The sequence below is a fragment of the Sceloporus occidentalis genome, unplaced genomic scaffold, assembly GCF_023333645.1.
Source record: "Sceloporus occidentalis isolate IW3139 unplaced genomic scaffold, rSceOcc1.0.p SCAF_9, whole genome shotgun sequence".
Lineage (NCBI taxonomy): Eukaryota > Metazoa > Chordata > Lepidosauria > Squamata > Phrynosomatidae > Sceloporus > Sceloporus occidentalis.
In genome coordinates, this window is record NW_028316989.1 from 15,585,157 (window position 1) to 15,600,244 (window position 15,088).

At 41.0% G+C, this 15,088-nt stretch overlaps 1 protein-coding gene across 3 annotated transcripts in view; it reads left to right on the top strand.

Moving 5' to 3' along the window:
• TECTA (tectorin alpha) overlaps positions 1-14,674 on the top strand; it is a 70,615-nt gene extending 55,941 nt beyond the window's left edge. For 2 of the 3 annotated variants that reach the window (XM_089537347.1, XM_089537348.1), the window contains exons 14-23: positions 255-541; positions 3,013-3,293; positions 4,291-4,401; positions 8,253-8,455; positions 8,838-9,001; positions 10,042-10,290; positions 10,389-10,551; positions 10,944-11,031; positions 11,409-11,525; positions 12,399-14,674. In XM_089537347.1, coding sequence (XP_089393473.1) covers positions 255-541; positions 3,013-3,293; positions 4,291-4,401; positions 8,253-8,455; positions 8,838-9,001; positions 10,042-10,290; positions 10,389-10,551; positions 10,944-11,031; positions 11,409-11,525; positions 12,399-12,499 — 1,764 coding nt within the window. In that variant the 3' untranslated portion in view covers positions 12,500-14,674. Of the gene's footprint in view, positions 1-254; positions 542-3,012; positions 3,294-4,290; positions 4,402-8,252; positions 8,456-8,837; positions 9,002-10,041; positions 10,291-10,388; positions 10,552-10,943; positions 11,032-11,408; positions 11,526-12,398 lie in introns of those variants that run through there. The other variant, XM_089537350.1, reaches the window with a different exon arrangement.
• The last annotated feature ends 414 nt before the right edge of the window (positions 14,675-15,088 follow it).

Sequence of the window (15,088 nt, forward strand, 5' to 3'; positions counted from 1 at the left end):
AAGTGTCTGCATATATGAGATGTCATATTCATGACTGGGAATTTGAAACACTGAATTCTTTGATCCAGGTTCCTTCATATCCAGAGTTTATGGGAAACTCAATCTATCAATTAATCTGAAATTAATCTTGGCTGTTGGATAAGATTAGTTTGAACTGTGACGTGTGATTGAAACTCCAGAATATTTTTTAAAATGAAGGACACATCCCACTGCCTTTCTCATCAGTCTAAAATGCTATTTATTTCCACAACCAGGTGAATGGGACGCAAGTCAATGTGCCCTTTGTGACTGGTTTGTCCACCAAAATCTACAGCATGGAGGGATTCCTGGTCATTGACACAAGCCCAGATATCCAGATCCACTACAACGGCTTCAATGTTATCAAAATCACCATCAGCGAACGCCTGCAAAACAAAGTCTGCGGCCTATGTGGGAATTTCAATGGGGACCGCACAGATGATTACTTCACCCTGCGAGGGAAGCCAGTTGTAAGCAGCGTGTTCCTGGCACAGAGCTGGAAGACAAATGGCATGCAGAAAAGGTGAATGGGAGAAAGGATTAGGTGCCATAGAGGGAGCAGCTCTGAACCAAATTTGTTTATTTATGGAGCTGGGTTCCTGCACTAAACACATGTCATGGTAGCATTCTTTCTCTGAATCTGACCCCTGAAATCTACTTTAAAATCCAGCCAGCTGGTATTCTCTGGTGCTGGCAAGTAGGATGCTGAAGGATGACACAGCCAGCCTACTCCTGTTAGCAAGTCAAGAAGTTGAGAGAGGAGTGCCCCTACTCACCAGTGCCAAATAACTCCTTCCCTCACTGTGGCTAGCTGGATTTTAAGGTGGGTTTGGGGGGCATTTATAATCATGGCAATGGCACCACAATTGTAAATGTGAATAGGAAACAGCTACAAGGATGTCAAATCTTTGAGACTAACTAAAGAAAGAGGTTAGCAGCATGAACTTTCATAGTCTTAAGTCTACTTCCTCAGATGCATTTGGGGACGTAGACTTAGGTCTATGAAAGCTCATGCTGCTAACTTCATTCTTCAGGATCCCTATATATACTGATACTACAGACTAACACGGCTGTATTTTGAAATCTAACTCATGAGATTGTAACTGGCTCATGGGTTCTCAGGCATCACAAAGGTGGCATGAGGGATGCAGACCGCATTGGGTGACATCGCTCTTTCTTGTTCACCCAGCAGCCCCCCAAAACACTGCTGGGCAATGGTGGCAGCCTTCCCCCACCATAGCAGAGGTAGACTGACTGGCAGAGGGGGTCAGTTGCGGAGGTGTGCCAACGTAAGTTACTGCACTGGGGTGACACTAACCCTAGTGATGCCCCTGCATAGGATGCCAGGATTCGTTTATTAAAATATTTGTTTCCCAACCTTGAGCTAAAGATCCTGGGGGCAGCGTACATTAAATTGAAACCTGATCCATTTGAAACAAAGTAACTAATAAAAATTATTTTAAAAGGCTAAAAACACACTGAACAATTTGACAAATTAAAAGAAGATGGATTAGAACCAATCAAAATACTTTAAAACAATTCACATGTGTGGATCTGTATAAAAGCAGGCCTCTAAAGGGAGGGTATTCCATAACAAAGGTGCCACGTGTCCAATGGAGGCTATTTCCATTACAGACCATTGTCTAGCCTAGGACTGGAATAATGCAAAGGCTGAGACCCCACATCAGAGCTGCATAGTGTAAATCTACACATGAGGGACTGAGCATTGATTTCACTTTGCCACCCTCTAGCAACATTGCACAACTGAATGGACAACAGAGTGTGCAATCGAATGGACAAAGGGATTTGAATGAACCCACATCTGCATGCACAGTGGCCCTGAGTGCATAACTCCATTTCTAGCACCTTAAACTGACTACACATGTTCCACATCAAAGAAATATGTCTGTAGGAGAATTTATATAGGCTGAAGACACCAACAGGATTCTGGCCCGTGTGTGTTTGTGTGTGTGTGTGTGGAGAGGGTCCTGTTTTATAGTAATAGGTAATGAAATTTGTTGTTGTACTCACAGTTCTTAGCACAGCGGGTCAATACAGACACATGAAGTACAATTAAAGTGATAAAATCCAAACTAGCTAACAGTAGTTATGACTCCAGTAAAGGTAATCCAAATGCGAAGGCTAAAGCCACCATTTATCTAGATGTCTAACCGGTTTAGCAGACACAATTCTCTTTCTAATTTTAAAAGATAACAAGATTGGGAAAGACCATCTGATAACCGACATGAGGAAATACCTCTGCCAGCAAGTAGTTAAAGTCCATTCTGGTTCTGAGCCCATGAAATTATCAATCTGACCCAATATTTTCCCTCTTCACTTGCTTTAAAGCTTCTGGAGCCAGGATTCTCAATTTTTCCTCCTTCTCCCCAAATATTTTTCTCCAGGCAGCCTGGAAGTTTGCAGAAATGGCCTTGGGGTATTTGTGGGGTATACAGGCTGTGAGCAATCCATACAGATCTAGACAAAGGAAAGAACAACAACCACAACGACACTCTTCCAGAGTGTGCTGAAAAAGTGCAGACAATGAATTGAAGACAAAAGAAGAGAAGACGAGTAGATTTCTCTCTCTCTCTCTCTCTCTCTCTCTATATATATATATATATATATATATATATATATATATATATATTCTGGTTTCAGAGAAATGTAAATTGAATTCTTAGGGTGGAAAGGTGGTCTTTGGATTTTAAATATTTCTAATGATTATCTATTGTTTTAAAATGATTTTATTGTAAGACACTCCGAGAACTTCAGATTTAGGGTGCATGATAGATAGATGATAGGTTAGATAGATAAAATAGATAGATTAAACAGAGAAACAGATGCACTGTTATCCTGAGATGGCTCCCTCTTGCCTTTAGGAGTGGGAGAGTGAGGCCAGGACCAGCCCTGGCAACCCTACTCCACCCAGTTTCCTGTACATCTTTGCACATTCTCGATGTCCAGTAATCTCTGGGATTTTTGTATTTCCAGCTGTAATGAGCTCCAGTATGCCCAGTATGCTGCCACCTGTGACAATGTGCAGGTCCAGCTGCTTCAGAGTGACAGCTACTGCCTCAAACTGACCGACATGAAAGGTTTCTTCCAGCCTTGCTACGGGCTGCTGGACCCACTGCCCTTCTACGACTCATGCTTCCTCGATGGCTGCTACAACCAGAAGAAGTACCAGCTCTGCGGCTCTTTGGCAGCTTATGGAGAAGCCTGCCGTTCCTTTGGCATCCTCAGCACTGAATGGATCGAGAAGGAAAATTGCTGTAAGTGAACTGAGCTTAGTCCTCCTCTGAAGGGTCCTCGAGTTTTGTCATCTTCCTTGCGTCAAGAGAAAAACTTGCTCACTCTCCTGCCAAGGGTAAAAGAGAGACAACGTGGCACACATTTGGTGTGCTGGCACAGGCTCTCAGCCAGCATCTTCACCCCATCTTCATTCTTCACTGCAAACGTACCTATTTCTGGGATCTGAGGGGCCAACTATAATTGAATATTGCATGCACACATTTAAGTTTATTTAACAACAGTGCAATAAATTGAACGTTAACTTAGGCACACATGCATTGTCCGAAAAGGTCTGCACATCGAATGAGGTGGCAATGGAGGACTTGATTGCAGGACTCTTCTGCCTATGCTGATCTATTTTATTACAACATTTGGATGGCAATCTTTAAAGCCCTAAATACAGCTGGCTCTTGGTATCCACTGGGGTTTGGTTCCAGGACCTGCTGTGGATAGCAAAATCCATGGGTGTTCAAACATTATATACATTAGCATAGTAAAATGGTATCCCTTATATAAAATGGCAAAATCAAGGTTTGCTTTTTGGATTTATTTTTTTTTAAATCAAGCTGTTAATGGTTGACTCCATGGATGCAGAATCTGTGGGTACAGAGGACTGACAGCAAAATATACAAAACGGGTGGAAATGCTTAATAAAAATTCCATTACAAGGAATTTACCCTTTTGTTCCTTCCCAAATATACAACTACAAATACCATTACTTCATTCATGGTGAAAAGGGCATATTCTTTAGTCCTGGCACCTGCAGTTTCTCACCAGCTCCAGCTCTCTCTCTTTCTGAAAACCAGCAAGTACCACAGCCCCTTCCTTAGCATACCTTCTATCTAAAGATCTCAGGGCAGCATATAACAAACCAATACCCTTTTTCACTATCTCATTCTACCTAGATTGCTTTATGTGTCAGTGATGGCAACTGGTCTTAAATTTGTGATCCTTGCCCGTTCCTCTTTTCCTTTTTAGCAGGAGTGGTGGAAGATCCCTGCGTTGGAGCAGACTGTCCCAACAGAACATGTGAGGTGGATAATGGAGGAGAGCTCTGTGGTTGCATTGAACCTCCTCCCTATGGAAACAGTGAGTGTCTATGCCAAGGGAGCAAAGTAACTGGAAATGTCAGCTCTTAACATTTTCCTGCTGGGATACTATTTGTTATATTCCTAGATAATCTTAAGAGCAGTCCTTTGCATTTCTATTTTGCCCACAGTCTCCAACCCAGAATGTCAGATATGTTCGTATTCACTTTGTATTCAGCCATCAGCATCATGGACAGTTATTTGTTTGTTTAAATATTTATATCCCACCTTCTGTCTAAAGATCTCAGGGCGGCGTACAACAAAACCCATCTGACTAATCTGAAACAATGTAAACATTCAAAACAATAGTAAAAGGCTCAAAACATATTAAACAATTTGACACATTAAAAAGATTGGTTTCTGACTTATGAAGACCCTAATGTGAATCTATCATGGGGTTTTCTTGGCAAGTTTCTTTAGAGGAGGTTTGTCATTGTCATCCTTTGGGGCTGAAGGAGTGTGACTTGCCCAAGGTCACCCAATGGGGTTCATGACCAAGATGGGATTTGAACACTGGCCTCTAGAGTCTGAGTCAAACCATTCCACCACACTGGCTCTCCTGGGATTGCAGTACAGTAAAATCTAAAAATCAAAAATCATCCACCACCACCCCATTTTGCCATCTCTCCACTAGGATTGCCATGTCAAGGCCAAAATGACAACATTTTATGTCATCAGGCAAGGGGCTAGTGATGTTAGGAGAGTACTGTCACAAAGGGAGACTGGAATTCACCATAAGTCTTATGCCTTCATAAATTGAGTTAAATGTGCAGGAAGTAGACCTGAGTAATTTTGCAACAGCAGTGGGGTCACTGATGTGCCACCGCTCCAATGTGCAATGGGCTGAGATTCCCATCTAGACATTGGATACAAAGTGCTGTGGTCCAACAGGAGTGCCCAGTGTGCATCACAACTACCTGATCCACATAAGATGTGTCCAGTGTACATCACAAGTGCCCAATGTTTATGAGAGGTGCCCGATGTGCATCACAAGTGCTTGATTTATATCAGACATGCCTGATGTCCAATGTGCACCAGAACACCTTTGCCACTGCTAGGATGTGCATCTTCACAATCCGCTAACAGGATTTCATTGCAATTTTACAATGTAGCTATGGATTTATATAGTTGCAAAATGTAGACTGTTGTGTAGATGCTTGACTGATATAATTAAACATGGAGATTTAAGCATACAAAATTCATGCAATCCCTCACCATGTCTAACAAATGAGAAAAATGTACAGTACACACATCTTTCAATGCAATTTTCTTGCTCTGGAAGTCCTTCCTTTTACCCCAAGGATTGGAGAAGGTAGGGGCAGAAAGTGAGATCTCTCCATGTGATAATGCACACTTCCCTTCCAATCAATGTACTTCATACCTGGAGCTCATGAGTTTTTAGGTTTAGTTTTAAACATGTTGTTTTAGGTTCTCTGTGTATTCTTGACGAATTCTCCTCCCTCCCCTATCTTCCATTTTTTTTTCATTCTTATTTTATGCACAGCAAAACAAAATTTGGTAGGCGTGTTGCAATACACAATTTATTCTTGTGGATGAGTTACTTTTGATACTGTAAGATCAATGTAAAACCTGATATGAAAATAATGGGAACAATATGACAGCAGCTCTTGATTTGAATGGTGGAGGAAAGGACTTTTATGCAGTCATTGAGTTTTGGAATCAGATCTTTAGCTGAGATGCAGGCACCAAGAAGTGCGCTGTATGCCATGTTGGTTTAATTCAGTGGCAGATCAGTTCCTTGGAATTTGAAAAAGCTCTGTTAACTCATCTGAGTTTCTCCCTTGGGCCTCAGCAATGGATTGTTTCCTTTAGTAGAATTTTCTATTGCTTCATCCAGCCTTATTTTCAGCTTGCTCTGAGACTTCATCTGATTTCCATACAAATGCATACACATTTACAAAAGGGAAAAAACATACATCAAAAATCAATTTTGCTGGAAAATACTGCTTGGATCTGCCCATCAAATCTGGAGTGGCAAGGGGAATGTATTTTTATTTCTTCAAGAAGACACTGGAGAGTCTCACTTCTGGATGTGGTAGAGATGACCACCAGGTCTGGAGACCTTCTTGGAGATGAATGAAACATCATCTCCAAGTTTTAAAGAATATCCAAAGCACCACCATCAGTAATCAGTTTCCAGGAATGTATTAGGAAAAAAATACAGCACAGCAAAGGTGTCTGGGTTCACACGTGTGTATATGATGCTTGGGATGTTAATGTTGTTCCCTAGTTGATATTGCAGAAAGATGGCTAGACAACCCCCAGACATATATCATTCTAGCAAACCTGCTTACTGGGCATACAGTACTTGACCAAACTCTGTGCATGCACACAAAGACATATTTATATATTGTTCCCTAGTTAAACTAAAATTTATGTTATTTGTCCAAAAGGTATACTTAATGGTGTCCCACACCTCCACCTCCACCTCCACCCACCAACAACTTCAGATCAGGACTGCATAGTGAATGAAAACTGAAACATTAAAAATATGCAAATAATTAGACCTCCCCCCCCCCAAAAAAAAAAAACACTAAGTAAAAAGAGAAGAGTAATTGATAGACAGGATAGAAGGAAGATTCCAATCTTAGTTCCTCCAAAAGGGAATTCCACAATTGATGCTACAACTGAAAAGGTCCTACTACATACTGCTTGAGATCTGGCATGTGTAGTAAATGGTGGGAATGTAAGGAGATCCTCACTTGAAGATCTTGAGCTGTTGGAATATACTTACAGAGGAAGCACTCCCTCATGCAAGACATAGGTAGAGTTTTTGGATATATACATATACATATACATATACATATACATATGTATATATATATATATATATATATGGTAGATGTGAAAGCTAATGGACAACCAATGCAGATAGGACAGGATCTGATTCTGAACGCTGAAGTCTTACTCCCCCCTCCCTGCTCCAGTCAATTGGAAAGCAGTTGCATTTTACAGTAGCTGAAGCTTGCAAACTATTCAAGATCAAGACAATGTAGATGATGTTGTGGTCAGCTAAACACAAGGTGATTGTTGTAACTGCAGGGCTGAATTTGGAGTAAAATGGATACATCCAGCCAACCTGGCCTGTACAATAGCTTTGCTTACAAGTGTTGCCTTCTAAAAACCAAGAAGCAAGAAGACATCAAGTAATGCAGCCAAACTGGGCAGCTGCTCCTTCCAGGGGGTTTGAACACATCCCCCTCACATTGCCTTGGAGTGCTTCTAAGGCTCCTTCTAACCAGGATTGAGTTTGCAGCTTCTGCCATCCAAAGTCACACTATAATTCTCCAGCAGCTCCAGCCAACATGGCCAACAATAACAGATGATTGGAGTTTCACCCTAAAACATCTGGAAAGTATCAGGTCTGCCCATCCCATTGTTTAGCACTTCCATCTATAAAATGAAAATACATCTGGATGTTACCTGCGTACAGTTGACACTGCACTCTGTAGTTACAGGCAGTTGCACCCAGCACCTGCGTATAAACATTAAGCTAGTTTTACACCAGCTTAGCCACTAATATATGCAAGCAGTCATTCCCAGGCAGCAGACAATTCCATCTTAATGAATTAAGTTACAATTAATCAGACTTCCTCAGTCTTGCATGAATAACAGAAAGAAAGAGAGTAAAAACAGTGGAGCCATCAGGCTGAGTTGCATTGATTGACATGAACTACTAATGTTCACATATTTGACTTCCATTTTTGTGTGGCCTTTAACAGAATCTTAAATGGTAATATGGTTGATGTATTGCCCAATTATTCATTCCCACAACTGCAGACAACTACTTTTTCTTTTCTTTTCTTCTTGGGGCGGTGCTGTTCCTTGTAGACACCCATGATATTCTGGATGCCGAGGTGACCTGCAAAGCTGCCCAGATGGAGGTGTCTATCTCAAAGTGCAAGCTGTTTCAGCTGGGCTTTGAAAGGGAAGGAGTGCGCATCAATGACCGCCATTGTCCTGGCATCGAAGGCGAAGATTTCATCTCCTTCCAGATCAATAATACCAAGGGCAACTGTGGAAACATAGTGCAGGTCAGAATGGGGTGTGTTCAGTGAAATTGACCAGTATCCTACATCAGCTGCCTAGTTAAATATGCAATAAAATGTTTCAGCTGCATATATTTAAACTTAGTGAATGGTCAGTATCAGAACTAAAGTTATGTCAGCATTTTAATGGAAAAGATGGGTTTTGAGGAGAGATTTGAAGAAAATAAGAATGGTGGACTCAGAGACAATAAGTAAGTAAGTTAACTGCAACTTGAGATCCATTTAATCAACCCATTAACTGGCTAAATCCTACAGCCTTAGTTTTTTTCCCCTTTTGTTTTATCCACCGTATAGAAACTGACAGTTTGTTGTCCTCTGCCTTTACTTCTAGCATATTTAACCTCCCTGTGCTTTATCCTCTATGTAGTCCAACAGCACCCATATCACGTACAAAAACACTGTCTGGATTGAAAGCGCAAACAACACAGGCAACATAATCACCCGGGACCGAACCATCAATGTCGAATTCTCCTGTGCTTATGAGCTTGACATCAAAATTTCTTTGGATTCTGTGGTGAGGCCCATGCTCAGGTAAGGGAGACACCTGACTCCGAGAGGTCATTTGGTGGGTTGGGTGACAGTACTTCATCTCATTGACTTAACTTGTAGTAGTACAAGATTTTCTGCAGCAAACATCCACAGGACGATGTTGGAATCTAGTCACACATTAGGCTGCATTGGGGTTTTTTAAAGATCCTGATGTCAGCAGTCCCTAGTGCCTGAATTCATTGGAGTGATGCCATGTGTTGACCTACAGTTACAGACTCCACAGTGGCAAGAGGCTGTCACACACATAAGCTAGTTCACAATTTCCAGCCTCACTAGTCACAATGCTATTCTGAAAGATGACCCAGGGTTATCTTCTGTGCTTGCAAAAATGGATCCCAGCACAGATGTGTCATAGCCCCATGATTCCTCAGCTAGCACTGTTACAAAAAAAATGTGGATTCTCATATCCTTGCATAAGGGAAGCATGCCAAAGGAATTGTCCCTCATGTGAAGACCCTTGATTTTTGTACATGAGGATATTTAATAAACATTTGTAATAGTATTAGGGTGAACACTCCAAAGAACCTAAGTCCATTTTACTTGCTTGAAGAATGAAGAAGGATTGAGAGGACAGGATTTATCTGTACAACAAATGCATTTAAAAAAAAAACCCTGCTCAATATCAATAGTAATAATCTATTGGTAACTTTTGTCTCACCCCTTCCAATTAAATTAAGTGAGCCTAATCCAAATGATTCACACAACTGATTCTCTACACTCACCTCTTGAGATCTGTAACTTCTGCTGATCTGTTTTATGTGGACTGTGGCGTTATACAGTTGGTGGTTTTGTTTCAGCTCAGATTAACAGTCTAGTTATATTATGATGCATATACTGTAATATTTTACTGTGATCCATTCTGTTAATATATGTGAAAGGCAATGTATAAAATCCAAACAAACAAACACATAACTTCAGGGAAATTTAGACATACGTTTCCCAAACAGAAAAGCAAACACCCATGATTTTTCAATCTCTCTTTTCCAATTATTAAGTGTCACTTTTTCCTTTTCCCTCCACAGTGTCATTAATCTGACAGTGCCAACTCAAGAAGGTAGTTTCACGACCAAGATGGCACTGTACAAAAACTCGTCCTACAAGCATCCCTACCGACAAGGAGAAGTGGTGTTAACCACCCGTGATGTCCTCTATGTCGGTGTTTTTGTCCTTGGGGCAGATTCCACGCATCTCATCTTAATGCTGAACAAATGTTATGCAACACCTTCCAGGGACAGCAACGACAAGCTCAGATACTTCATCATTGAAGAAGGGTGAGTGCACCTCTTTCTTCCTTTTCACACTTTCTGAAACTTCAAAGATGAATTTTACACCTGTTAGGGACTAACCGGTGAAGTTTTCTGTGTTCCAGTTGCCAGAATATAAAGGACAACACCATCGGGATTGAAGAGAATGGTGTTTCACTGACCTGCCGCTTTCATGTCACTGTTTTCAAGTTCATTGGGGATTACGATGAGGTTCATCTCCACTGTGCCGTTTCGCTCTGTGACTCAGAAAGATACTCTTGCAAAATAGTAGGTGGAATGAATCCTGAACTTAGGGGTAGGCAACTGTATTGGGTCTAAGGGCCAATTTGGCACCCCTTATTCCAGGGCCTTTTGAGGGCCGCAGTCTTCAAAAATGCCTACCCTAAATGAAAATGCAAAGTCAGAAGTCTTGTTTCTGGTAGTGAGTGGATGGGAGGGAGAAATGGCATTTTTGATGTTAGATTCTGCACAGAAATCACAGGGAACTTAATCTTGAGGAAGGTAGATGCAACTATATGGGCATCTCCATGGTCACTCCAAAATTCTGAAATGCTGCATCTGAAGAGGCTTGGTATTCTTCAAGCCTCTAGATCTTTAGATTGATTTCTGAACTGCACACACTTAAAGCTTTCATCTTTGTCTTTTTTCGTCTTGGTCAGAATTGCCCTCAGAACACCCGGAGGGTCAATGACTACACCAAAGAGCTCAATGAGCAGATCATCTCTGTGGGCCCAATCAGGAGAAAGCGTGAGTGCAATATTATTTCCAGTTTTATCATAGATATTGTATTCATCTGATTGCATAGCCACATCTTGAAATCTGATAGGGGTTGTTGGGTGCAGTGTTCTACAATGATAAATCCCCACTGTTGTTTGTTTTTTAAATAGTCTTTCTCTGATCTCCAAAGTAGCAGAGGAAAGCTCAACGTTGCAAAGACAGTTTGGTAATTTGGGCTTTGACTTGCCCTGAACAAGTATTTTCAGTAAAAACTTGCTTCATATGAAGTGTTTGAAGTCTTCATCTGTTTCTTCACTGGGTCATCTCCACCAAAATCCTTGTCATCGGGGGAGTGGGGGAGGAATGGCAGTACTTCTTTCATTATTTCTTTACTTCTTGCATTATAGACCTAGACTGGTGTGAAGACAATGGAGGCTGCGAGCAGATATGCACAAGCCAGGTGGATGGACCGTTGTGCAGTTGTGTGACGGGGACCTTGCAGGAAGATGGCAAGAGCTGCAGAGGTGACACAACAATGCATTGCTTTAGAAAGATTTTTGTTTTGTTTTTTTGCTGGGGGCCAGGGACAAATCAAGTCATTCCCTGAATTGCAGGAATTGTGCAGCTCTTCAGATGTTGTTGAACAGCAACTCCAAGCATTCCTCACCAAAAGGCTCCTGGGATTTGCAGTCCAAAAACATTTGGATAGCCATACATGAGTTCTTCTTTCATTTTCCTTCCCTCAAGAGCCCGGACCAGCCAGATTTTCATGGTCTGAATCATCCCTCCCTACCTCCTTCTGGTAAAAAGGAGAAGCAGGCCTTCCCAGCACTTGATAGCTATGGCTTATAGGTTATGGGACAGAGTGCAAGGACAAAAGAGTACCCCTCTGCACCCCATCCAAATAAAGGACTTATGTGTGTGCATATGCAGGTCACTAATAGGATGCTACCCAGAGCTTGGAAAAATTACTTTTTGAACTATAGCTCCCAGAACCCTAGCATCTATACCACCATGAATATTCTGGGAGTTGTAATACAAAATAAGAACTTTTCCAGGCTCTATACATCAGGGCAGGCATGCTTACATACACACAGCAGTATACTGTTGAAAACCAGATGATAATCAAAAGGAGCCAAGGGACACTGGAAGTCAATGAGGTGCTGCATAAGGAGAACATATAATGTTCACTGCTGGTGTAAAGGACTGCAGCCTTAACTAAATACTGTAGCCTTAATATAAGTTACTGTCCTACTGAGATCCTAGTAACCAAATCCAGCAATGACTATATCAGACCTCATACTAACGTAAGTACAAAACCCGTACCAGAATTGCATATTTGTTTCCTTTAAAAGTGCCTCGTGTATTCATTCTTCATTTCTTCTTTTTCTTCCCAGCAATAAATTCTTCAACTGGACTTCAAGCCAGGCTGCTTCCGCACATTGTGGCCCTGCTCTTGTTATGGTGTATTCTTTACAAATCAAGCCCAACCTCATAATTAACCCATGGCTTTCTATTTAAAGTACTGTAATTTACTCTAAGCCTTCTATGTCCCTGTAGCACTCAGCCCTGTACCTGCGACCCGTACTATTGTAATCATTGCCATCTATGACAACAGTTTTGTCTGTTGCTGCACTGGAGTTGTTGGCCTATGTTAAATAGTCTTAATAAAGCTCTAAAAATTTAACAGGGCACCAAGCTCTCCAAAACTGTCAGGGATGTGATCAACATGATGCGTAGCAAATACTTGATAGTGTTTCTTCCTCTTAGGTATTCTCTTTGGTCTTTCTTTTAGCAGAACCTCCATTCTCTTGATGTTTAAATTTTTAAAGAAAAACATTTTGCTTGCTTGACTACTTGATGTTGGAAGAAAAAAACAACAATGGATGACGGGTTTTTTTGGTAGTCATGGATCTTCTCTTCTAAAACATAAAAACTGTTACTTGTACATATGTGCTTTGAAGTCCTTTCACCTGTGAGATATAGATTTGGCTCTAGCCATTTGTTTATTTTTTGTCTTGGTGGCCATGACTGTTGCATTTCCAGTGGCTCTTATGTTCTTAGAAGGACTAATGTAAGTTTTGCAATCACACCAGAGGTAAAAGGATCAATGGATGGAGGAAACTGGCATGTGCCTTGAGGAATGCTCCACAGAGTAGCTGACACTGGAAGCCATCAAGCTGTACTACAGCTGCCTTTGTGGCCATTCACAGACATTAGACATGGTGAGTTTGGGGGCAATCTACTTCCTTTTGATAAGTTTGACCAAATCACTGTTATATTAAAAATTGATTGATGCTCCTAGTTTCCTGGCAATCTTCTGTTTCAGAAGCCTTGCTTGGATAGTGAGAACTTCTACAAACACATTTGAATACAGTCGGCCCTTCTTATACACGGATTTTTTATACACGGATTCAAGCATACACGGTTTGAAAATGTTCCAAAAAAGTATAAATTTACCTTGATGTTCCGTTTTTTATTAGGGACACCATTTTGCTATGTCATTATATTTAATGGGACTTGAGCATACACGGATTTTGTTATACACGGGGGATCTTGGAACCAAACCCCAGCGTATAACAAGGGTTCACTGTATGCTCAGATTCATATGCCTATCAAGAAAACTGCTCAAGGTGCAACCTACCACATAGCTTTGACATACAGTGAGCACATTCCATACTACTGTATTGACTAATGCTGGTTTAACATACTGTATATTTCCTCTTAATTGTCCTGTCAGACAAACATGTCTGAAGATCTCTAAGAGAAAATTTGCCAAGTCTCACTGATCTCCCATTGCCAGGATTCATTTGGGAAAGCCATGATATTTAAGGTGGTATAGAACTGACAATGAGTAAGATCATGCTGGCAGAGCGTAAAGCCGTGCCAGGCATAACTCCACTCCTCCCTTCTCCCTGTGTTCTTCACTTACCCTTCTTCCTCATGGTATCCCCTGCTCTGTGCCATTTACTGGCCAGGAGAGGATGGGGAGAGAAGTAACCATGGAGTACCCGGCTGTGTTCTTGTAGCTGGATGCACAGGAATGCCATCCTCCTCCTTGAACTCCCAAGGATCTTTAAGAGAGTACTTCTTTGTGTGTTCACTTGCAGGACCACTTCTGGGTGCTTGGGAAAGGTGGTGGTACCCCAACTACGAAACAACAAGCAAAGAGTATGAGGATATTATTGTGGATGCAGTTGCTGAATATCTCCATTTGTAGTGGTGGATGTCCCTATCATACTACATTTATAGAACTGTATTCCACTTTAATTGCCAGGGCATCATCCTGTGGAATTCTAGGTTTTGTAGTGTAGTAAGGCCCAAGAGCAATATGGCTAAGAATGCTAAATGCCTCTCCCAAAACTTTAAATCCCAGGATTCCATAGGATGTTGCTGTAGCAGTTAAAGTAGAATATAGCACTATAGCAGTGTAGTGTGATATGTTTCTGGAGAAGGATGTGGAATGGGGTAATGTGCAGTTACGCCTGCCACCAGCACAATCACAACAAATACGTTTCTACTGTAGATAGAGCCTATGCTTCATCCTATGGTTCTTCCTGCCTTAATTGTGCTCATACATTGCCCCTGGACTCAGTACATAGCCCACAAGGAAGCTCTGGACAGCTGAGATATCTTTTTCTTCCTTTTGATCCAATTCTACTGAGCCCTTTTATTATACATGCAAACAAATAATTTAAGCATGCTTTATTCTTAAATAAAACATTGTGTTCAAATTTTCTTATTTCCTGCTTGTTCTTGCATAATATGCGGGAGTTGAAATATTCATAAAATAGTAGCCAGTGCACAAACAGAAATATATACATATTTACTTAAACATGAAACATAAGCAATCAATAGCCTCAAATTATTCAAGGTGTTTACTTCCCAGCTCTTCAAAAAGCACAAAAGCATCTGTATTATTATAATATAATACAAAGTTATGTATGGGTTTACATTTTTAATATAATTAAATTATGCAATAAATCAAGTTAATAGCATTTAAACAAGTAGAGTATAGACCCAACTTTGAGGAACTACTTTGTTAAGAATTCAATTTTGAAATGCCATTACCTTGTAGGATAATAAC